This window comes from Thalassophryne amazonica, chromosome 14 (assembly GCF_902500255.1).
Source record: "Thalassophryne amazonica chromosome 14, fThaAma1.1, whole genome shotgun sequence".
NCBI lineage: Eukaryota > Metazoa > Chordata > Actinopteri > Batrachoidiformes > Batrachoididae > Thalassophryne > Thalassophryne amazonica.
This window is the reverse complement of record NC_047116.1, coordinates 54,623,379-54,649,766: the sequence shown is the minus strand read 5'-3', so window position 1 is coordinate 54,649,766 and position 26,388 is coordinate 54,623,379. Positions and strand designations below refer to the sequence as shown.

Here is a 26,388-nt window from a genome sequence, read left to right as displayed (position 1 = left end):
AAATGACAAAAACAAACAAGCAAAAAGTCACTGTCTAAATACTTGCAGACTTAACTGTTAGAGTTGCACTTTACTGTGTGCTTGGTGAATGTGTGGTATTTTAAGGCTGAAATTATTTCCAGCAGATGCTCTAAAGTCTCCACAAAATGTGACTAAAACACCATATTTCTTAAACAAAAACACGTGCAGATGGTTAGTGTTTGTGTTTTTTCTCTGTAGGTGGAATGTGTTGGGCATCCAGGGCTCTTTGATGAGCTACTTCACTGAACCACTATACTTCTCCAGCATCATTCTTGGCAGCCTTTATCACGCAGACCACCTCTCCAGAGCCATGTACCAGCGCATCGCAGATATCGAGGCTCTGCCACAGCAGTTCACCCTCAATCGGCCCTTGCTCAGCGGTCAGTGTCAACTTCAACATGATGTTAAGCAAAAAATGTAGAACCTCCTGTTACAGCAGCACCAACACCAAGGCAAATGCTGGCCTACGTGTCCTGACTAATGCCGTGGTTGTTTATATTTCAGAATATTTAGATGTTTGTGGGTGTTTGGTTCAGTGTTGAAAACGGAATGAAAGTAAGAAGATGTGGAAGTAAGAGCAAAACAACTTTAAATGAACTGATTTATAGTGTTGAAATCAGTCTGTCAACCGGTTTGTACAGCTTTTAGATTGATGTGTATCAGTACTGTCATATCTGTTACTTTGAAATCAGTTATATTGATTCATATCCTTTAATTGTAACACTTGTAAGAAATAAACAGTGTTAACTAATTATCAGTTCATACCTACCACATATTTTTCTTGCAGATTAATATAGTAACAAAAACAGGAATTTATGAGCATTTTTATTAATTGCCCCATCAGAATTCTGTAAATTGCCACGACAGAATTTGCAGTTGCTTATCATGTTACCAGATGGAGAAATCTGATGCAAATAGCAGAGTTTCTTGCAGGGAGTACATGTTGAAATGATACATGTTTATATTGCCATTTTGATGTTTTGAGGCAATCTCCCTGTTTATCTTTGGCAAACACACTCTAGCTACATAAGTAAATTTCAAAGAGAAACATGGGTAATCACATTGATCCACTTCACTCCAGCAGGAACATGGATATTGTATTTCTCCCGTGTTTGATGTCAGGTGACATTTACCCAGTTCTGATGGAATCTGAATAGCTTCATCATTTTGGGAAATTTTGCTGCATTTGTTAGATCTTTATTTTGTGTGTGGGGGGGGGGGGGGGGGGGGGATTTGGCATATTATTCTTTGTCTTCAGTGTGTAAATCGGTTGAGTTTCATTTTTTTAAATTTTGCTTTTCGCCAGAGTGATTTGATTCCAGCATATTCAGTTCATACCTGTCATTTAGTGCCCTTTACTGGTTTGATAAATATTTCATTGTGATGATCACTTTTAGGAACTGCGCTGAGTTTTTCACGTGTTCTGCTCTTCCTTGTCAAATTATACTTTCACCACTGTGTATGACATCTATTTCTTCTGCTATAATCTTTCTTTTTCCCCTCTTTTTTTCTTGATTTGTGGCTGTATCTAAATTCCACAAAGAATCCCAGAAATGACTCCCTGTTATGGCGGCCATGTGAAAGGACGTTTACTTCATTGCCCTGCTGTTCGCACATTGTTTCTTTTAGAATATACAGTTGTATGCAAAAGTTTGGGCACCCCTGATAATTTTCATGATTTTCTTTTATAAATCATTGGTTGTCTGGATCAGAAGCTTCAGTTAAATATATCATATACCAGACGAACACACTGATATTTGAGAAGTGAAATGAAGTTTCTAGTATTTACAGAAAGTGTGCAAAATTAAACAAAATTGGACAGGTGCATACATTTGGGCACCCTTTTCATTTTATTGATTTGAATGCATTATTGGAACACAAAATTGGTTTGGTAAGCTCATTGACCCTTGACCTCCTTATAAGAAAGGGTATTTAAGGTTGCCATTTACAAATGTTTCTCCTCTTTGCATCTCTTCTAATTAGTGGCAACATGGGAGCCCCTAAACAACTCTCAAATGACCTGAAAACAAAGATTTTTGAACATCATGGTTTAGGGAAAGGATACAAAAAGCTATCTCAGAGATTTCAGCTGTCAGTTTCCACTGTGAGGAACATAGTGAGGAAATGGAAGACCGCAGGCACAGTACAAGTTAAGGCCCGAAGTGGCAGGCCAAGAAATATCTCAGATAAGCCGCAGCAAGGGTTGGTGAGAACAGTCATAGTCAACCCACAGACCTGCTCCAAAGACCTACAACATGATCCTGCTGTATTGTTCAACTATACAGCACAGTTTGCACAAAGAGATGCTGTATGATGCTGAAATACAGAGGAAGCCTTTTCTGCATGCACGCCACAGAGTCGCTTGAGGTATGCTAAAGCACATTTGGACAAGCCAGCTTCATTATGGAATAAGGTGCTGTGGACTGATGAAACTAAAATTGAGTTATTTGGACATAAATGGGGGTATGCATGGCAGAAAAACAACACAACATTCCAAGAAAAACACTTGCTACCTACAGTAAAATTTGGAGGTGCTTCCATCATGCTGTGTGGCTGTGTGGCCAGCGCAGGTACTGGGAATCTTGTTAAAGTTGAGGGTCACATGGATTACAGTCAGTATCCAGAATCAGTGACAAAGTTGAAGTTGCACTGGGGCTGGATCACGACAACAACCCTAACCACTGCAATGGTTAGGGTCTACTAAGTCATTCATGCAGAGGAACAAGTACAACATTCTGGAATGGCCATCTCAGTCCCCAGACCTGAATATTATTGAAAACCTGTGGTGTGATTTTAAGGGACAGGAAGCCAAAATGGGTGTAATGTGGTCAAACTTTCTGCTTCCTGTCAGAAGTCTGGCAGTAGCATTTTGAACCAATTGGAGACCCTTAATGCTGGACTGCGGTAAACCAGAAAATAGAACATTGTAGTAGTCCAATCTAGAAGAGACAAACGCATGAATCAGTGTCTCAGCATCAGCCATAGACATGATGGGACAAATCTTTGCTATATTTTGTAGGTGGAAGAAAGCAGTCCTCGTAATATCTCTAATGTGGAGGTCAAAGGACAATGTAGGATCAAAAATTACCCCAAGGTTCCTCACTTTGTCGGCGGGCTGTACAGTGCGAGCGTTTTGCTCGCATATTGCGCCTAAAATTTGATTGTGCGAGGAAAAAAAAAACGGGCGCACGTGTGTGAGAATGTATTTCAAACCCTTTCATTCGCATTTTGCTCCTAAAATAAATACAGTGGTCCCTCGCTAACGCGGTTCACCTTTCGCGGCCTATCGAGCCGTCCTGCCGTCATTTGAACGTTCAAACTTGGATAAGACGGCTGATTAAAACGGTGGCCGTCTTGTTCAAAGCCGTCTAAAATGCGCAGTTTACCGGAGGAGCTGTGTGTGTGTGTGAGCGCGCGGAGTTAACTCGCTGCAGACTGCGAACGGAGGCATGAGACGTTACATTCTGCTGAGAACCATCAGTGACACAGCGAGCGCGGAGCAGGGAGAGAGGATTTTAACCCAAGTGAACATAAAAAACAAAACAACAAAAAAAAAAAACTACTTTTCTTTTCCCTGCTCTTTCTCTACCAGTGTTTTTCTGACGGCACTGTCCTGTTCACACCATGTGCGCGTCGTATACTGAATTCATGAGATCATGAGATGAAATAAATCATGTAAAATAAATCATAAGTCATGTTATTGTACAAAACACAGTGAGAACAACTGGTCAGTAATGGTGTCAACCATGCAAGGGCATTCCCAGCAATCCCAAAATGATTCTCCAGCCTGTCAAGTAGAATATGATGATCCACGCAGCACTAAGATCTAACAACACCAGAACCGTAGTGGTGTCCAAATCCATTACAAGCAGAAGATCATACACCACTTTAGTGAGCGCTGTCTGTGTGGAATGATATTTTCTAAAAGCAGACTGCAGTGACTCAAAAGATTATTCTTAGTAAGATTGTCCATGAGCTGCTGTGAAACCTCCTTTTCCAGAATTTTAGAGCAAAAGGTTTATTTTTGATATTGGCCGATAGATTTCTTAAGTAATGGTTTAATCACTTTTATTTTATTTGATATTTATTTTAGCTTATTTGATATTTGGAGAAAATTAAATCAACATACTAAGGGCTACTCATGTTATTCTGCCACATTTCAAACGTATTCACAAATAGATTATTTCTTAATATCTTCAGAATTGGTGTCTAAAATTCAAAATTGCTTGTATGATAGCATTGTAGTTTCAGACCATGCACCATGTTGTCTAGTATATGGAGATGAAAAAATATCCTGTATTTTACCTAGATTGCAATTTCAGCATAAATGGATGCAGGATGAGGAATTTTTTAATATAAATATTAATCAAACATCAGCATGTGTAAGGTGGGATGCCTTCAAAGCTTTTCTTCGAGGGCATATTATTAGCTATACAGGCTACAAATCAGTGAAAGCAAGGCAGGACAGATTGCAATTGGAGAATAAAATAAAATATATCCAAGAGAAGGTATATGAGAAGAGAAAGCCAGAGAAAGAAAAGGTGTTACTGCTCCTGAGAGCTAAATACGATAAGTAATCTAGCTTCAGAGCAGCATGTAGCCTTTTAAGATTAAACATTCTACGAACGAGGAGACAGAGCTAGAAAATTATTAGCATGGCAGATCAAACAACTTGAAATTAAAACACAAAATACATCTATTATAACAAATGGCAAAACACTAACAGACCCAAAGGACATTAATGAAGCCTTTCGGGACTATGGCCAGAGATTATGTAATGCGCGAGAGAATTCAGACCCAGATTATTTGGACATATTCATAAATAGGTTAAATATTAAGTTATTCCAAATGATATCAGGGAAGGATTAAAATTACAAATAAATAAATAAATAGGAAGTTACTCATGCAATAAATGAAATGAAATTGGGTAAGAGTGCAGGCTCTCATGGGATCCCAGTTGACTTTTATAAAAGATTTAAGGATAAATTACGAATACTTTTGTTAGATTGAGAATAGCAGTCTTCCACCTTCCATGAACCAAGCCGTAATTACTTTGTTGCCAAAGCCTGGTAAGCTCCCTGACAAATGTGAAAATTTGAGACCAATTAGTTTATTAAATTCTGACCTCCAGATCATCTGCAAGCTGCTAGCAAGAAGGCTGCAGAAAATCCTGCTAAACATAATAGAGACCAGAACGAACTCATAACCGGAAGGCAAGGCAGTCATAATGTGAGAAGAGTACTTAATGCTATTCAGTATAAGAAAGATGCCAGGGATACTGCGTTCCTATCACTGCATACAGCCCTGGAAAAATTTTGGTGCGGAAATGACTATATATATATATATATATATATATACGAGATCTATCTATATATATATATATATATATATATATATATATATATATATATACGAGATCTATTAGAAAAGTTTCCAACCTTATTTAAAAAAAAAAAAAAACATATGGATTTGAATCACGTGTGCTTGTGTGAGCCAACCTTGAACCTTCATGCGCATGCGTGATTTTTTTTCACGCCTGTCGGTTGCGTTATTCGCCTGTGAGCAGGCTTTGAGTGAGGAGTGGTCCAGCCCTCTCAGCGGATTTTCATTGTCAGGGAAATGGCTGAGAGACTGCCGCTTTGCTTGATCAAATTTTTTTTAGAAACTGTGAGGCACATCCATGTGGACACCATTTGAGAAATTCAGGTGGTTTTTGGTGAAAATTTTATGGGCTTCAAAGACATTAAGGGATGTTACCGTCCCTTTAAGGATGGCCCACAGCAGCTGTGGGGCACGCCACGCTCCAGCTGCCATTGACAGGCTAAGCGACCATTTCATTTCTAAACGGATCGCTCTGTGGATCCGTGACCATCGTGTGCAATTTCTCTGGCTATCACAAGAGCTGGACATCAACTATTTTCCTGCAGATTTCACTTTTAACAAGAGATTTTGTCATGGAAAGCTGAGCGGACGCTTCGCGCGTCACGATGGATTTGCTGCTGGACCGACACAAAACCACCTCCGTTTTGGTCTCACAGGACGGCTTTGAGATGGCGTTCAGATAGCTGTCGGTGGTTTTTCAGTCGAGTGATTATCCAAGAAATTGTGGACGAGCCTGGACATGCCAGAACATGTTCTGTGACGCTTCATCACGGCGTTGCTTTGCGCATCGCAACGTGCGGAATTCCTCCGCACGTCTGTCTCAATTTGCCGAAAAAGTGCTGATGTCCACATCTTTTCACAATTCCTGTGCTAGTCCAGACGACGTCCCGGATAAAACACAGCGTCCAGTTTGGAAATGAACGGTACATTCCACTTTTAACGAGGAGTTTTTGTCATGGAAAGGAGCGGACGCTTCGCGCGTCACGACGGCAAGAGAGACAAAGAACACCTTCGTTTCGGAGTCCCAGAAGGACAAGCTGGGACATGCCTTTCAGTGCTTACCAGTCGAGTGAGTATCAGAGAAATTGTGGAGAGCTGGACATGTCCCAGCTTGTCATTCTGGCACTCCGAAAAAACACCTGCGTTGGAAGCCTTAAGGACAAGTTGGAACATGCCCTGCTGTTAAACAATTTCTCAGATACTCACTCAACTGAAAGCCACCAAAAGCCGCCTGGATTTTACAAATGGTTATCAACACGGAGGTGTTTGTCCTGTGGCGGGCGCGCCGCGCCAATCCGTCCGCACGTCTTTCATTAAAAAAATCTCCTTTAACAGTGGAATGTCCGGATAAACTGCTGATTCCGACCTCTTCTGAAAGTTCTCTGTTCTCTCACGACGTCCTGGGTCAACAGAGGCTTAAATTTGGAGGTTTTCAGCTTGAAACAGGATGACGACATTGCCTCGGAGCGCTGCGCGACGTCCCGCTCCGTGGGAAGTCCTTACAGCGATAGAAACAATCCAAAATCTCTCATCAGCCGTTAAAATTTACACCGAAAACCAGCTGAATTTCTCGAATGGTCTCCACTCAGATGTGCCTCACAGTTCTTGAAAAAATTTTGATCAAGCACAGTGCCAGTCTCTCAGCAACTTCTCAGACAATGAAAATCTGACGAGGGGGCTGGACCACTCCTTCCACAAGGCGTGCTCACAGGCGAATGATGTCACGGACAGGCGTAAAAAACTCACGCATGCGCACGAGGGTTCAAGCTTGGCTGATGTAATCACACGTGATTCAAATCCATATAGTTTTTTTAAAAAATAAAACTGTCGGTTTCTTTTCTAATAGACCTCATATGTATGTATGTATATATATATTATGTGTGTGTGTGTGTGTGTGTGTATATATATATATCTATATAGATAGATATATATATATAGATAGATATGTGTGTGTGTGTGTATATACAGAAATTACCCAAATGGCCCTGATCAAAGGTTTACATACCCCTGTTCTTAATGCTGTCTGTTGCCCCCTTTAACATCAGTGACAACTTGGAGTCTTTTGTGGTAGTTCTGGACGAGGTTCTTTGATTGAAAAGCTGCCACTGAATATGTCTTGGACTTTATTTACATCAATGCAGAAATACAAACAGTATGACACTCTATGGCAAATCTGCATGGAGTAGACATTTCTCTAAAACTGAGTGACTGTGCAAGAAGGAGAAGAGTGAGGAAAGCCACCAAGGCACCCAGACAACCCAGAAGAAGTTATAAGCATCTGTGGCTGTGATTGGAGAAATTGCAGTGTGCAAATGTGCTTTTTGTATCACTACTCTTGGCTTCATAGTGGAGTAGAGTGGAGAAGGATATTCTTTCACCAGATCAAATCTAGGCTTACATCACAGATGTACCTTTTGGCAATTTGTAGCTAAACTTAATCCTCCTTTATACCACTTCATCATGAAGCTGTATAACAAATCTATGTAGCAGATCTATGTAGTACAATCAAGCAACAAAATCAAAAGTAAAGTGAAACTGATGTGATTGTTGTACTGGCATGTACAAAATCTTAAATAAAAATATTGTGGTTAAAAAAAAAAAATCCCAGAAATAATGTGTGAGATCATTTGTTTCCAGCTGGGTCCTTTTAGAGACAAAAAAAAAAAAAAAAAATCTACCTATAATCAAAAAAATCCTGACTTATTTTTTTCCTCACTGTTGGCAGTGTGCTTCCTCATGGGGTGGGAAACCATCTTCATGTGTCGGATGTTTGGGTGACTTATGCACTGTATAAATTATATAGAATTGTACCATGATAGCCATTTGCATATCCAGGCTGTTAGGCATAAAATAAAAAGCACTAGGGTAAGTGTACCCATTAAGCCCACCAAAATCTATAAGTTTCGCTATTTTTCCTATTGACAAAATTTGTAAATGACATCATTTGTTAAAGGGCAAGATTTACCTCTCATTTGATTATTTAATACTTAGTTGATGTACAATTCAAAAGACGTAATTAAGAAATTTTATGGAAAAACTCAAAAGTCTGGAATTACCTTAAACGGCGTTTCCTTAACCAACCCGCCATCTTATATATAAAAACAGATCCATTAAGAAGGCAAGGTCGATCTTGGATGATCCCAGTCACCCCCTGTACCTTTAGTTCAAAATGCTTCCATCTGGTCATAGATTTATGTCCAAGAGATGTAAGACCAATAGGTACAAGAACTCCCACTGTTACTAGATTTTTAAACACTATCACATGAGTGGTTTTTAACTAGATTTTCTTATTATTGTGTTATTATGTTTACTGTTTGAGTTTTCATGCTATATTTAACATCATGTTATGTTTTTGTATGTATGAATATGTTCTACTGCTGGCTGCACAACAAATTTGCCCCTGAGGGGCTAATAAAGACAACTTGATACTTGAGTAAAGTACTTTAAAGTAAAGTTACTTTATGAAATTATTCAGTTCCACAAAGACATTTATGATGCATTTATCTAAATATCAACATTAAATGAATAACAAAATGCTTAATATTTGTAGCTGATAACCTTGGTTGTTGTGGCACAGTAGCATTAACAGGGCTAGGCGTGTTAGCGTGAGATCAGCTATGTTTGCTAGCTCATAAAGCTCATCTTTCCATTTGAAGGTAAATTGTATAATTTGGCAAAATACTATTTATGAATCAAAATTTTACATTTACCTCTTATTTGACATAATATTGATGTACATACCAAAGATATGGCTGTGACAGGTCCTAAAACACCAATGTTTTTGGTTGTCTTCCAGCTAGGGATCCCTAGACTCTTTACTTTGGGGTGGGGCTAACTCAACAATGGAAAATGTGATTTATATGCAATAAAAAACTTCATAGAAGTAGTAAACCATTTGATTGGATGAAGTAATGGATGTCATATATATTTTTCTTTTTTGTAAATTGACATCAAAGTTTAAAGTGGGCTTAAAGGGTGCATGGGCTTAATGGACTTACCCCTATTTGCTTCACATGAGGTACTCCTGATGGGAGCATGAAGCTTTCCACTGACTAAAACGTAATGGTTTCCAAAATATTGTGATACCTTCACTTTAAAATGGAAATATATGCACACATCTCCCCAAAATATGATCAGCACATTAATGTTGACATAGCTAACCTGTTTTAATCTCAAATATGTTTAAAAATCTCCTTGTTGAAGGCAATAAACACAAACTTAGTTCATTAGAACATGAAACAGAGAGAGAGCCTGCAGCTCTGTGGAGTTCTGCACCTTCTTTCTAGCTTCTGCCTAAATGGTGGGTAAAGGTGATAATAAGAGGGTTATTAACCTTTTCCGCTTTACAGATTTTTTTTAGCGATGGGTGTGGTGCTCAAGCACTGAGGATTTCATCCCTTTAAATCACACTCTGCCACGAGCTTGTCCAAATGGGACCAAGGAGCTTGACAGACACGTACACTCCCTGAGAGTCACAGGAGCTTGCGACACCCATATATCTCCCATTTATGTCTGAGATATGGTGGAGGTCGGTGCCCTGTAGTGAAATGAAGCCTCGGTCTTTGGTTTCTCCCTCGAGGCTATGTGCTGTGCTCGAAAAAGAAAATGAACAAATAAAACCTTTGTAGGTTGAATGAAGCTAATACTCATCAAATGAAAACACTCAAAAGCACCACAATTTCAAGCCTTAGTTCCAGTTTATTTGTACTATATTTCAATCCACCAAGGGCTGGATCAAGGTAATGTTGCATTTTTGCTTTTTTGCTTTTATTTACTGATATAGAAAGTTGCCCTTTCACTGGTATTGTTCCTGACCCACCAAGAAAGTTGGAAATATCTGTTAATCATTTTTTACTTCTGATGTACCTTGGAAGGAATAGGTTTTCATATGCAAAAAATAAATAAAATGAAAATGTTGAAATGGGAAAAAAATGTGCATTCTATGTGTGCTTTATTTACTCAGTACATGGTAAAGAAAGTACTAAAGGTGGGCCCCCCCCCCCCCCCCCCCCCACCCCGTAATTCCAGGTATCAGTAATGCAGAGGCCAGGCAGCCGGGCAAGGCACCAAACTTCAGTGTGAACTGGACGGTGGGCGATCAGGCCCTGGAGGTGATCAATGCAACCACAGGAAAGGATGACATGGGCCGCGCTTCACGCCTTTGCAAACACGCCCTCTACAGTCGCTGGGTGCGACTGCACTCCAAGGTAACAATCGGACACATTCAGTGTGACCACATACTGTGCTCGGAATTTCAGCACGTTCTATTGAGTCACTGTATTTTAAAATGCTAACTGCATTCACATTTTAAAATGTTAACTGCATTCACAGCAGTAAAAGACGTGAGCAGGTTTTCTGAAGTTGTTTGCATCCCGTCCCTTCCAAGATGGCGCCACGTGAAGGCGCCCTGGTATTCTGGTGCTCCCTGTTTTGTCTGTTTTTGTGTGTGAATCGTGTGTCATCGTGTCCCTACATCCGCGAGGAGCTTCTAAACATCAAATCATCAACACCCACGGACATTACGCCAGTTTTTTTAGTGCCTGCAGCTGAACTGGTTCACTTTTGGGCCAAAAAAGTGAGACGACGGTGGAGAGGAAAACGAGCTGGAGTTCTCGTGCGCCTCAGACGAAGGGGCACGCGCACGCCCCTACCTGGGATATTTCTCTCCAACGTCCGCTCACTCCACAACAAGATGGATGAGCTGGCACTGCAGATGAAGAAGAATAGAGATTTCTCCTCATCTTGTGTACGGTGCTTCACGGAGACATGGTTAAATGCACAGACACCGGACTGCGCGCTCCAACTAGAGGGATTCCGACTCCTCCGCGCAGACAGAGACCAAGCACTCTCTGGTGGAAAAACTAGAGGTGGAGGACTCAGCTTCTATATCAACAACGCCTGTTGCTCCGATGTGACTGTGATCTCCCAACACTGCTGTCCCTCTCTGGAATGTCTCCTCATAAACTGCAGACCCTTCTACTCTCCACGTGAGTTTAACTCTTTCATACTTTGCTTTGTGTATATTCCACCGAACACGGACGGGCACGAGGCCGAGCGCGCGCTCGCGGATCAGACTATGAGCGTGGAGAGAGACTTTCCGGACTCTCTTGTTATAATTCTCGGTGATTTTAACAAAGGGAATCTCAGTCAGAAATTACCGAAATACAAACAGTTTGTTAAATGCCCGACCAGAGAAGGGAGCACGTTAGATCATTGTTACACGACAGTGAGCGGCGCCTACTGCACGGTGGCCCATGCAGCTTTGGGACTCTCGGATCACGTGATGGTCCACTTGATCCCCACATACAGACAGAGACTTAAACTCTCTAAACCTGTTGTGAGGACGTCTAAAGTGTGGAGCAATGAAGCTGTAGAGGAGCTACGCGTGTGCTTGGCCACCACAGATTGGGATATGTTTGAGGCTTCAACAGACAGTCTAGATGACTACACAGACACTGTGACATCATATATTCATTTCTGTGAAGACAGCATCATCCCACAGCGTACCAGGGTGAGATATAACAATGACAAGCCCTGGTTCACACCTAAACTCCAGCAGCTTCGTCAGCAGAAAGAGGTGGCTTTCAGAGAAGGAGACAGAGACAGCTATAGAGGTGCAAATTTCAGATTTAGCAAGGAGGTGGCAAAGGCTAAATCCATGTACACTTCACGTCTGCAGCAAAGGTGTGGAGGGGGTTGAAAGAGATTACCAACTACAAGCCCAAAGCACCTCGTTCTATTGACGACCTGAAGCTGGCCAACGACCTGAAAGTCTTCTATTCACGCTTTGAAGACAAGGACTCACACCTCCCCACTCCCCACACAACTGGATATTCAAGCACTCTAGACCTCCCCCCTCTCACTGCTGCCCTCCCCACTCCCCCTGTTGCCCTCTCGGTCCAAGAGGAGGACGTGAGGAGACATTTCAAAAGGCTGAATCCACGTAAGGCCCCGGGCCCAGACTGTGTCTCTCCTGCCACCCTGAGATACTGCGCTGATGAGCTGGCCCCAGTCTTCACGGGGATCTTCAACACCTCCCTGGAGTCATGCCATGTTCCAGTCTGTTTCAAGTCCTCAATCATAGTTCCAGTCCCCAAGAAACCACGCGTCACTGGACTTAATGACTACAGGCCTGTGGCTCTCACGTCTGTAGTCATGAAGACCTTCGAACGCCTGGTTTTATCCCACCTGAAGTCCATCACCGACCCCCTCCTGGACCCCCTGCAGTTTGCCTACAGAGCCAACAGGTCTGTAGATGACGCCATAAACCTGGCCCTGCACTCCATCCTGCAGCACCTGGACTCCCCAGGAACCTACGCTAGGATCCTGTTTATGGACTTCAGCTCTGCATTCAACACCATCCTTCCAGCTTTGCTCCAGGACAAGCTTTCTCTGCTCCACGTGCCCAACTCCACCTGCAGGTGGATCACAGACTTCCTGACGGACCGGAAGTCAGCGTGTGAGGCTGGGAAAAAATGTCTCGAACACTCGGGCTCTCAGCACAGGATCTCCACAGGGCTGTGTCCTTTCCCCTCTGCTCTTCTCCCTCTACACTAACTGCTGCACCTCCAGCCACGACTCTGTAAAGCTCATCAAGTTTGCGGACGACACCACCCTCATCGGACTCATTTCGGATGGGGATGATTCTGCCTACAGGAGGGAGCTGGACCGGCTGGTGACCTGGTGCAGCAGCAACAACTTGGAGCTCAACGCCCAGAAAACAGTGGAGATGATCGTGGACTTCAGGAAAGCCACAGCCCCCCCGCCCTCCCTCGCCCTCACCAACAGCCCCATCACCACTGTGGTCTGTCACCGCTTCCTCGGCACCACCATCACCCAGGACCTCAAGTGGGAGTCAACCATCAGCTCCCTCATCAAGAAGGCCCAGCAGAGAATGTACTTCCTGCAGCAGCTGAAGAAGGCCAAGCTGCCTGTCCAGCTGATGGTGCAGTTCTACACGGCCATCATCGAGTCCATCTTCTGCTCCACCATCACGTTGTGGTACGCCGGGGCCACAGCCAGGGACAGACACAGACTGCAGCGCATTGTGACCTCTGCTGAGAAGGTGATCGGCTGTAGCCTTCCATCTCTCCACGACCTGCACGTCTCCAGGACTCTGGGCCGAGCAGGTCGGATCACAGCTGACCCTTCTCACCCTGCACACGGTCTATTCAAACCACTCCCCTCGGGCAGGAGGCTACGGTCCATCCGGACCAGAACCTCCCGCCATAAGAACAGTTTCTTCCCCTCTGCCTTTAGACTCATGAACACCTCATAACTCAGTCACCTTAAGCTTAACTCTGTCACTTTATCATTTTATCACGGGTCACTTTAGACAATGTACTTTGGTTTTTAATTGCACTCCTCCCACTGCACTGTTTTTTCTGTTTTTCTGTTGCACACAGCCTTTCATATTTAATATTTCTTTTTTTATCTTATATTTTATCTTATTTTGACACATATGTTATATTTTATCTTAGCATTTTTTCTTTTCTTAATGTTGCACCATTGTACCGAAGCAAATTCCTAGTCTGTGAATCCTGTTCACTGGCAATGGCAATAAACTTCTTCTGATTCTGATCACAATCTGGTTATCAAGGCCCCGATTCTGAGGTACATTATCTGTTATGAGACCAGTGCTCGCAAAATCACTAGCCCGACGTCCCGGGGCTATGTACTTTTTCACTCGGGCTACTAAAATTTTACACCCCCTGCCCGACGGGCTACCTAAAAATATACCCGATATCTTGGCTGGCTGAGGATGATAGGAGATGGCGCCGTCCTTCTGTGTGTTACGTGCGCAGCCAGGCACCCGCTCGCTCTCCCGCCCGCTTTCTCTCACGCGCACACACGAGCCAGCCGCATGTGCACGAAGCACCGAGTACGATGAAGTGAGAAGAATAGGAAGCAAAACAGTTGCTGGTTTAGTCTGCAGTCACCACGCTACTATTCAGAATTGAAGCATCGCAAACACTCGCCAATATAGACATCTTTTGATGGTAGGTTAATAAAGTAAAAAAAAAAAAAGAAAAAAGAAACGCACGTGCGAAACAATTATATTTATTTATTTAATTCATTTGTTCTTTTTTTGAACACAGATGGATTTACGTCGATATTTTAGTTCTGTGCAGCCAAAAAACACAGGTCAGAATGAAGAGGGGGCAGAGAGAGAGGGACAGTCCAGCACAGATGAGCAGGCAACCACACAGGACCAGGCCAAGTCAGCGTCAGAGCAGCCAGCCTCCACAGGAACAGAGCGACAAGCCAGCCCAAAAAGAAAGAGTTCTGAAAAATCAGACTATGAAGCAAAAAGAAAGTGCACATTTGTGGTTTCATGGACTAAGGAATTCCCTTGGCTGGAATATGATAAGGTGAACAAAACAATGTTCTGTCAAGTGTGTCGTCAATTCCCTACAATTTCTGACTCCAACAATGCTTTTGTACTTGGTACTAGTAATTTAAGGAAAGACCCCATCAGAACCCATGACAACTCCCTGTCACATAAGAAGTGCATTAGTGCCCAGTCTGCAGCTTTATTCCCAGAAGAGACACCAATTGCAAAAACCATACAACACATGAACAAAGCACAGCAGGATATAATGACTAGACTTTTTAGAACAGCATTTTATGTTGCAAAAAGTGAATTGCCAATGGCAAAATTTGGCAGTCTTTGCAAACTTCAAAAAGCAGATGGCATAGATGTAGGTTCTACTTACCACAATGACCATGCCTGCAGAGATTTTATTAGGGCTATAGCAAAAACCTCTAGAGACCAGATTCAAAAAGATATCAAAGACAGCAGGTTTTTGTCTGTGCTCGCGGATGGGAGCACAGATGCTGGGGTTATTGAACAGGAGCTGGTTCATGTTAGATATGTAAAGGGAAATGGTGACATATCTACCTACATGGTGAAATGCCAACCAGTCAGAAGCTCAAATGCTGCAGGGGTTCTAGAAGCCATTGATGAAGCTGTGGACCATGTAGGCATCAGGGCAGACACTTGGGAAAAAAAAGTGGTCTGTGCCAATTTTGATGGTGCTGCTGTAATGATTGGAGACAAAACTGGAGTAGCTGGGCGGCTCAAAGAAAGGGCACCTCACATCATTACTATACATTGTGTGGCACATAAATTAGAGCTGGCAGTGCTGGACAGTATTAAAGGATGCGAGTACATAGCAAAATTTGAAGACACACTCAAAAGCATCTTTAAGATGTATTATTATTCGCCAAAAAAGAGAAGGGAACTGACTGAAATAAGTGAAATGCTCAATGAAAAACTGGCACATTTTAGTGGCCTAAAAAGCACCCGGTGGCTGCCAAGCAGGCTGAGATGTCTAAAGGCTGTGGAAAAAAACTACACTCAAACAGTTACCCATTTAGAAAACATGTCAGGAGGAAGTGGTGTTACACCAGAAGATGCTGCAAAAGCAAAGGGGATTGTGCAGGAGATGAAAAGTGAGAGATTTGTTAGATTTCTGCATTTTATGTTAGATTACAGCACAATCCTTTCCAAATGCAGCACTGAAATGTAGCATGACAAACTGAGCATTATGCGAACAAATCAGTTAGTTGAGAGCACAACATCACACCTAATCAGCCTTAAAACCAAGCCAGGTGAATTTCAAAGATCCCTGGACACCAAACTCACAGTAAATGATGATGAGAGTATTTCTTACAGTGGAACAAAACTCACAAAAAGCCAGCGACCTGTTAGGGGGGGATGTGAAGACAAGGACAAAAGTGCCATTAGTACACTGTTCTTGAAGATTATTGACAACACAGTTAAGTACATGGACAACCGATTTAAAAATCTTTCTCAAAAACCCTTGTCTTGTTTCCAAGTTTTTGACCCTTCTACTCTTCCCAGCTCAAGACTAGAGCTGTCAACTTTTGGGGATGAAGAGGTGGACTGTCTTGTCAAACATTTTGATACTTTGCTAAATGAGGAGGAAAAAGTCAAAATTCCAGAAGAATGGATGGATCTAAAAATGTGGCTTTCAGCACACCGTGGTAGCAAACTAGACACCTTGTACAAAGATCTCTTATCTGAGAATCCTGAAAACCTGTCCCATGTGTTGTTGTTAGTGAAGTTAATGCTGACACTAAGTCCATCAACAGCCATTTGTGAGAGAGGATTTTCCTGCATGAACCGTGTGAAAACAGTATACCGCACAAGTCTCCAGGCTGAAACACTGAATGACCTTATGCACTTCTCCATAAATGGGGAATCAGTGGAATCCTTTTGTCCTGAGACAGCAATTCATTTCTGGGTGTTGAGCACAAAGGGCACAAGACATATTGTACACAAAACAGGAAAGACAGTGAGCAGAGAAGAGGAGACTGTGGCACAAGAGGAAATGTCTGAAGATGATGAGACTGTTCCCTCAACAACTGGCATTTTCTAATTTGCCAGAATAATCCATTTTCTTGTTCTTGTTCTGTGTTAATAAAAGTTCCAAAAATGTTAATTAGGTTAAATGTGTTATCACTTGCATTAAAACATTAAAAACAAAAAATGGGCCAGTTCATTTCATTTCGGGCTACCAAAACCTGAAGAGTGCCTGCCCGAAGGGCTACTAGGGATTTTGAAATTTTGCGAGCCCTAGAGACATTTGGTTTATTACACATTTAGACCAAAATGTAAGGTTTTAAATTTTCCACATGAATAGCTGAATGGACTCGACACCAAAGCATTGGTGCACGTGTGACACTACAGAAAGATTTTAGATTGTCACACTGAACCCTGACATCCAAAACGACTGCATCTGCCAAGGACAAATTTATGAAAAAATAAATAAATCACAGTCACGGGACAAGGTTGAAATTTTGGTTCAGTACTTAGAGCAGGCATGAGAATTTTCCACAGAATCTAAAGATTTCTGAGTTTATCACCTTCATTTGAACCACTTTTTAGATCAGTGTAAATCTGTTGAGAAAAAAATTATTTATTTACTTTGTGTGTGCCGGGGGGACCAGGAATTAATTGCTGGCTTTGTTTTTCATTGTGTTGATGGCCCTTTTGCACATTTTATTCTATAAAATCCATTTACAGTAGTGTTCAGTGTAATAGTAATGCTATGTCACTAAAAAGATTAATCCAGGTTTTGAGTATATTTCTTATTGTTACATGGGAAACAAGGTACCAGTAGATTCTCACAAATCCAACAAGACCAAGCATTCATGATATGCACACTCTTAAGGCTATGAAATTGGGCTATTAGTAAAAAAAAAAAAAGTAGAAAAGACGGTGTTCACAATAATAGTAGCATCTGCTATTGACGCTACAAACTCAAAACTATTATGTTCAAACCGCTTTTTTAGCAATCTTGTGAATCACTAAACTAGTATTTAGTTGTATAATCACAGTTTTTCATGATTTCTTCACATCTGCGAGGCATTAATTTTGTTGGTTTGGAACCAATATTTTGCTGGTTTACTAGTGTGCTTGGGGTCATTGTCTTGTTGAAACACCCATTTCAAGGGCATGTCCTCTTCAGCATAAGGCAACATGACCTCTTCAAGTATTTTGACATATCCAAACTGATCCATGATACCTGGTATGCGATATATAGGCCCAACACCATAGTAGGAGAAACATGCCCATATCATGATGCTTGCACCACCATGCTTCACTGTCTTCACTGTGAACTGTGGCTTGAATTCAGAGTTTGGGGGTCGTCTCACAAACTGTCTGCGGCCGTTGGACCCAAAAAGAACAGTTTGTCTCAGCAGTCCACAAAATATTCCTCCATTTCTCCTTAGGCCAGTTGATGTGTTCTTTGGCAAATTGTAACCTCTTCTGCACGTGTTTTATTTAACAGAGGGACTTTGCGGGGGATTCTTGCAAATAAATTGGCTTCACACAGGTGTCTTCTAACTGTCACAGCACTTACAGGTAACTCCAGACTGTCTTTGATCATCCTGGAGCTGATCAATGGGTGAGCCTTTGCCATTCTGGTTATTCTTCTATCCATTTTGATGGTTGTTTTCTGTTTTCTTCCACGCGTCTGTTTTTTTTTTTTGTTGTTGTTGTTTGTTTTGTTTTTTTGTTGTTTTTGTCCATTTTAAAGCATTGGAGATCATTGTAGATGAACAGCCTATAATTTTTTTGCACCTGCGTATAAGTTTTCCCCTCTCCAATCAACTTTTTAATCAAACTACACTGTCCTTCTGAACAATGTCTTGAACGTCCCATTTTCCTCAGGCTTTCAAAGAGAAAAGCATGTTCAACAGGTGCTGGCTTCATCCTTACATAGGGGACACCTGATTCACACCTGTTTGTTCCACAAAATTGACAAACTCACTGACTGAATGCCACACTACTATTATTGTGAACACCCCCTTTTCTACTTTTTTTTACTAATAGCCCAATTTCATAGCCTTAAGAGTGTGCATATCATGAATGCATGGTCTTGTTGGATTTGTGAGAATCTACTGAATCTACTGGTACCTTGTTTCCCATGTAACAATAAGAAATATACTCAAAACCTGGGTTAATCTTTTTAGTCACATAGCACTACTATTATTCTGAACACTACTGTAAATACTGAAATAATTTTGCCAGTGCAAATGGTTGGTGGAAAAAGCGAGGTGCAGGCTCACATGCAGGTATTTCTCTGAGGAAACAAAATCTAATCTGTGCTCTGAACACGTATTTTGTGTTTATTATCTACACAAACACCCAATAATATTGTCTGCCACAGTGCGTGTTGTTTTCTGTCCCTATGCGCACTTGGCATTTTGGCACAGCGGCCAAAATGAACCGGCCAAAGCTGCAGATGTAGAAATATACTTTTTCTGCTCATGCTAACTTACACAACTCAAATGACATACAGTGGTCCCTCGCTATAACGCGGTTCACCTTTCGCGGCCTCGCAGTTTCGCGGATTTTTTAGAGCAATTTTGCATGCTTTTTTTTTAACGGCGCATTGTGTTCTGCGTCCTTATCAGGCGGGCCGGTCGCGGCACCGGTCGGCATCACCGCGGTTGCTCTCACTGCCTCTGATGCGCTTTCTGCGGGCTCGGTAAATGCAGCAGTGGGCCACTCACACCGCCCTCCTGTCTGCTGTGCGGAATTGCGCCAAATCTGGCAACGGGTCCAGAGATTACGCTCGCTGTTTTGATGCGGAAGTTGACCGCAGCCACAGAGCTCCGTGGCCACAGAGAGAGGACTTGGATTCTTTGCAGGTCCCGCATCCGTACCTCCGGAGGCAGTGAGCGACGGGAGAGCACACGTATTGTGTTCTGCGTGTGTCTGTTTATAATCTTCTCACACAAGAAAAAAGAGAATGTTTACACAAGAGAGAAAAGTGAGAAAATGTAAATGCCTGTTTGAGAAAAGTGTATAAAGGGTGTAGTGAGGGGTTTTACAGCCTTAAAACATCTATAATAATTGCAAAAAATAGCGCTGACGAGGGACCACTGTAATGACATAATGCTTTTAATGCGACAGCATTGGGAGGTTCTGCAGGTGCTGGTTTTTGCCGTTCAAAGTTAAAACAAAAAATGTATTATACAAATACTTAACTAAACTTTGTGAAAACAGAATTCAGCACATTCTGTTGGACTGTTTTAAAACAGTGTGCGAGTGTTGGATTCTGCTACATGGGCGGCAGAATGTGACTAAACTGCTTTGCAGAGGAATAGACTTTGTGCTTTTCTATTTTTGGTTATTGCTTTGAAGGTAGGACTTGCAAATAGGAGCATTATTTATCAGAATACACATGAGCGTGCAAACACTTTAGCACTTTAGCTGCAGTCATGCGACGAGCTGTAAATTTTCTTAAGTCGCCGACGGTCCATTGCCTTCATTTGTAAATGATCATTTGCTCAGTCTGTTGGCAGGATTGTGTCCCTCCTCATCGTTTGCTTCTCTCTTCTTCAGCTCTCATCCATCCTGCGAATCAAGGTGCCAAAGCCCAGTTCGTACCACGAAGCCAAGCAAGCGGCCGCAGAGTACCACTCCGCCAAGCAAGCCCTCATCAAGGCCTTCCACACGGCCGGCCTTGGAGCCTGGGTGAAAAAACCCATCGAGCAAGACCAGTTCACCCTGAGCTCCTGAGAGAGCTCAGAGACCAAGTGATTCCACCCCCCACCCCCACCCCCGTTTCTTCACCCCTGACCCAGGCATGAAAAAAAAAAACCCACAGCTCCGTCGACAACCAGCCCACAGACACTTTTCCTTTCTCTCTCGCGTTTGCACGCGCACACACTTTGTGCTGCAGGAAACAAAAACGTGAATGATACTGCAAACCATCCATCACTCATCCTTCCCATTCCTCAGAGGAACTCAACCTCACTTTGTTTTTTGTTTTTTGTTTTTTCCTCATGCTGTTTTTTATTGTTCGTCACTTTTTTAGGTTGTAAAATTTTACTTACATGTTTTAAAACTGGAAATAATGGTTTTAAGCCCATCAGTTTTAATTTCTTAGATAATTGTTTTATTCTGTAGACGTTGTTGAAATGATTCCAGATGTGTAAGTTTTCTTCATAAAGGAGAGTAGCTAGTTAAGATGAGACATACTGTAGGGACACTGTCAAATCAGTGTGTATGGGATTAAAAAAAACACACACACAGGTAATTATGACTTTTAATATAAAGATGTTTAAATCTGTAGGATGTAAATTTAGTGCTGAAAACAAAGCACATAAAATAGATAAATGTGTTATTTGGACCGTTTGTTAGAATATGAGACTATATGTCCAGTAACCCCTGTATTAAAGTTGATTGTGTTGCAAAATATTGTTGCCCTCTTTTATTCAACCTGACTAAAAAGAAAAAAGCTACTTTTACCCTGCGGTCACATTAGCTACAACTGACTGCAACAAGCAGTTGGCTTTGTCGTGTGAGGGGCGTTGCAGAGGTGTGTACACTCTCTAAGATGTCTTATAAATCACTTCAAAGGTGTTTACAAAAACAGCACTTTTAGATAAAGTGTTTGTCACGCTAACTTTTACAAAATATGAGAAGCTTTTTTTAAATTTTTGCAGAAATTAGCTGTTTCGGAGCATTTTCCGACATCTCTGTTTATTTTCTTTGAGCAAGGAGAGGGGAGACGTCACGCTGCCTTTTATTTTCTCTGATTGGCAGTCACCATGTCACGCCGCACAGTATTTGCTTAAAATAGACTTCTGGTAGGCAGGGGTGGTGATCAAGTGATTAGTGCACTCGGTTTCAGTGCAGAAGGCTCCAGGCTCAAACCCCACCCCTGCCACATTTCTCCATGTAATATGGAGTTGTGTCAGGAAGGGCATCCGGCGTAAAACTTGTGCCAATTCAACATGCACGTCCACCTCTGATTTGCTGTGGCGACCCCCGAGTGAAAACAAGGCAGCAGCCGAATGGACTTACTTTTACTGAAAAGAATATTCTAAACATCTCTCCAGATGTTTTTGTTGTTGTTTTTTGTTTGTTTTTTTGTGTTACGTATTCATTGTTGATATGCGCCATAAATCGCCATTGTCACTGCATATTTGAACAGTAGGCGTGACGGTGAGCGCGTCTCGCCTGGGTCTCGGGACAAGCTCTGGGAGGTGCGTGCACGTTTTCCTTTTCCTTGTTCTAAGCCATGGCTTTGCATGGGAACCGGACTGAGAAGCCTGCAGAGTGCAGTGGAGAGCCCAGTGCATCCATCAGTCAATCTTTTTGAATGAATGCCAGCATCTTCCTCCATAGGCAGCTTTGAATCTTTAACTCTTTTTCTAGATTTCTTGTGATTGAATGTGTTTGTGTTTGGGTGGAGGGCCAATAACAGGTCTTTGTTGTTGTTCTTAAGGTTTTACATTGATGTCGCTCTGTGGCAGGGATCCAGCTGAATTATTATTAATAATGATTTACTGTATGTACTGTAGCCCTACATGTGACGTTACATAAAGTACATGTTGCATTTAGCCAGGCTGTAGCGACCGTATGAGTTATTCTTCATTAAATTCTCAAAATCCAACTGAAGGACCAGCTAAAGATCATATAGTTCTCTGTGCAGACTTGATGTTCTTGCATCTGATCATGTCGGCTCAAAAGCCAAAACCTAAAAATTGCAGTCATGTCATTTTAAACACACATCCCCCTCTACACCTATACCTTTTCTATTTAAGAAGATTTCAAGTTGTAGTCTCTTTTAATTTTTACCATTTAAGTCATGAAAACAGCCCCCTCTCCCCTTTTTAGTAGCACTGTAGTTTTGTTCCTTGGTATTCAAATGAAGGATTGACATGTTAGCAGTGTGATCAAAATTTTCCTTTTTGGAAACAATTTAGGATTTTGACCCATGTGGATTAAAATGCACTAAGATGCCATAACAAACTGGGAAAATTAATTTAAGGGTCAAACAGCACTGCTGTACCACATATGCTAGTCTTAGCATCATAAAGCTGAAGAAATGTGATAAACTGTAAAGTATAACTGAAAATGCCAAACAGAGAAAAATGGAAACACAAGAAGAAGTTAGAAATTTCTTTTTCACAGTTTTCATCAAATGCAGCATTTGCATATATGCTTCCTCCACCATGTTGTCTGCAAGAAGTCATGGTGGAAAGTAACTGTTTTTGGCAATGAAATCCCACAAAATAAAAACATTTAGCAATAAAAAGTTGCTGTAATTTTGCAATATACCACAAAAATAAAGGCAGTTTATGATGACTAGATTTTATCACAAAATAAATTTTGTAAATTTTATTAAAAAAATTAAAAAAAAAATTTAAATGGATAACACCTTTAAGCTCATTCACCATGGCACAATTTTGACAATCACAATTTTGTACAAAACTAAAATCCTGATTGTCAGCTTTGCTGCCCTTGTCTGAGTTGAAATTGGAATTGTCATACTGAGCAATTCTTTGCCAAATTGGACATCTGTCTGTATCACCAGCCACACACCACAAATATGGGCCAAGACTTACAAGGCTAAAACTTCACCAGCTCTTACATCTACGTGTGGATGGGTTGGTGTTCAGCCTTCAGTCTGGCCGTCCAGAGTCAGCAGACTGCAGTTTAATCTGCCAGAAATTCTCAGTTGGTCAGCGCTGAAGTGTTTGGAGCCAATTGTGCCCGAACGTTTTTGAGAACAGATTTGTGAAAATCTGTAGAAAATTGCTTTTCACAGCTAAAGAATTATGTTTGCATCGAGACATTTTAAGTATCATCTGTGGAACCTTCACCAAAGATGTCCATGTCTATGTGTGTTTTTTTTTTTTAATTTTCTGTATCTGCTGATTGATGTACTTTTGATTTGTACAATGTGATTTCCGTTCTGTATGAGGGAAAACAATTGTCAGGCTTCTTTAGTGCATCGCTTGCAGTCGCTGTATATTGTGACTCGTGGTCATAGTTGTTTCAGTATAGCAGCTGTGTATGTGTATATATGAATTAAATAAATCCTATTTCAGTTCATCCCCTATTAATGAAGAACACCAGCTCTCCCTGTGCTATAGATGATCATATTTCCCCTAAATAAAGAAAAAGTGACTTTCTGTGCACAATAAAAACAAACTTCACGTTATCACCACCAGTGTTTGAAAAACATTCATGCTTGGCTAATAGCAGTGCCCCCCAGCTGTGTGCTGACATGTCGTGTAATTTTTTAGGCTTAAAAAAATCACTTTTAAGACTCATTAAAGTGTGGGATGCAGGGAAAGAGAATCTTTCAGAGTTTGAAATGAAAACTTATGTTTTAATTTCTAATAGGGCAAATGGGCTTGAGCCGACGTCACGAGCAGTGCTCTTATTATCCCTTCTTTGAGTCCCCTTGTCAAACAGGAGTCTGAGAGAAGGTTCCCTCTCCCTGCAGCCCAACATTTGTGCTCTGCATTTTGCCTTCTGCAACACTGAGGTTTTGTTTAGATTTCCCTCAAAAGATGGCCTGTTTCGACAGGGTTATTTTGTTTGTTTTTATTTATTTTTTTGACTGCACTAAAGATGTCAAATGATGTAATGCTGGAAGCAAAGCATCCCCCTTTTATGGATCAGAAGGCACCTATTACAGCAGGAACTGAACTGCTTCTTAACCCCTTTGTGACTCCTCTGTGATGTCTGGTCACTGCAGCCACGGCTACGGTGGCTGCAGAGTGGACAAACTGTTCCCCGTCCTCCAGTTCTGCAATGTGTCCAAACCTCTCCCTGCCTGCATGTACAACCAACACTGAAGCTGCATCTCGCATGATGACAAACTTTTAAAGGACTTGTGTAGGGGAAAAAAAAAAACACCTGATAAATATATAGAATGAATAAAAAAGAATAAGAGTTCTTAGATTACATTTGCACCTGTATGGACTCTTTTCTGATCTGACTTTTTCTGTATTTGCAACGTGGTGGGAAAAAAACGGTAAGGAAAGCATGACTGGTAGTTTAAAAAAAACAAAAGTCATTGACTGTTTTTGCAGAATATCTCGTGCTAAGATCCAGTCAAGTTCAAGCTAAAAAAAAAAAAATACAAGAAACGTTTACATCAAACAATAATGCTATGTTTTATCAGTCTTCTTTTGATTATAAAACTGAAGTTAAACATTATGAGGTAAGGGTGAGTTTTATAAAAACTGGTAACATGCATCTAAGATGTTTTAAATGGCAGCTGTTAACTACGACACTCGTTAACAAGGTTTATCAAGATGGCAGTGACCCTTCCAAATGATGTCACCTGGGTGGGTAGGGATGGAGAGTTTTAGATCTCATTGTTGAATGAAATATATTCTTGGCTGTAAACTTCGACCTGTGAGCAGCAGAAGACAGAATAGTGGACGTACAGGACAGCTGCAAGTACCTGGGAGTCCCACAAGCTAATGGACACCATGATTAAGATGTAAGAAGCCACAGCCACATACCTCCAGAAATTAAGGTGTGCTGAGAACCCACCTCAGTGGAATAAGAACTAAGCCATCAATACATACGCTCTACCAGTCATCACATACCTCGCTGGGATAACAAGTTGTCCACAGGAGGAGATAGATGTCACTGATGTCAAGATGCGAAACTTGCAGTGCAAGAAGGTTTCCACCCAAAGTCCAACCACCCTGAGGCTCTATGAGTAACAGGAGGGAGGGAGGACGAGGATTAGTTAGTGTCAGAGCGATAATCCAGGATGAGACTAGGCATCAGTGAATACATTAGAAGGATGCCCACCCCCACACGACATCAGCTGCTACAAGAATGACTCAGACAGCTGAAGACAGATAAGGAGCAGGAGGATGAGGATTCATAGCGTACCAAGCCCCTTGTGGGATGTACCATCGACAAGAAGTGGCTGACATCAAGAAGTCCTAGGCAACACGATCAATTCATAGCGTACCAAGCACCTTGTGGGATGTACCATCAACAAGAAGTGGCTGACATCAAGAAGTCCTAGGCAACACGATCAATCTAGATAGATTTCTCAAGAATGTTTGATGTTTTGAGTCACTGGGTTCAATACTGAGAAATGTTGGTTTCTCATAGTGCAAAAGATGGAGAACCATGCCCTATTATATCTGGGTCAGGCTCAAAACTTCCCAGTCACTCCTCGTATATACATACCTACAGTTTTAGGCAAGTTACTTCCAAAATGCAGTAATTGTAGATTATTATTTAGGGTTATTTAAAAATAATTTCTTACAATATTGCCTGAATTGTAATGCATTATACTATATACGGTGCATCCAGAAAGTATTCACAGCATTCCCCTTTTACCCCATTTGATGTGATTATTCCAAAATGGAGTAAATTCATTTTTCCTCAAAATTATACTCACAACACCCCATAATGATAACATGAAAGTTTTTTTTTTAATTTTTGCAAATTTATTAAAATTTTAAAAACTTAGAAATCACATGTATGTAAGTATTCACACCCTTTGCTTAATACTTTGTTGATGCACCTTTGGCAGCAATTACAGCCTCAAGTTTTTTTTGAATATGATGCCACAAGCTTGGCACACATACCTTAGGGCAGTTTTGTCCATTCCTCTTTGCAGCACCTCTCAAGCTCCATCAGGTTGGATGGGGAGCGTCGGTGTAATT

At 41.5% G+C, this 26,388-nt stretch overlaps 1 protein-coding gene across 1 annotated transcript; it reads left to right on the top strand.

Annotated features, from left to right (window-relative positions):
- The first annotated feature begins 73 nt into the window (after positions 1-73).
- adarb1b (adenosine deaminase RNA specific B1b) lies at positions 74-23,852 on the top strand. The gene is made up of 3 exons (XM_034186175.1): positions 74-401; positions 10,432-10,610; positions 20,288-23,852. Exons 1-3 carry the CDS (start codon positions 89-91, stop codon positions 20,462-20,464), a joined length of 669 nt encoding a protein of 222 aa, XP_034042066.1. The 5' UTR covers positions 74-88; the 3' UTR covers positions 20,465-23,852.
- The last annotated feature ends 2,536 nt before the right edge of the window (positions 23,853-26,388 follow it).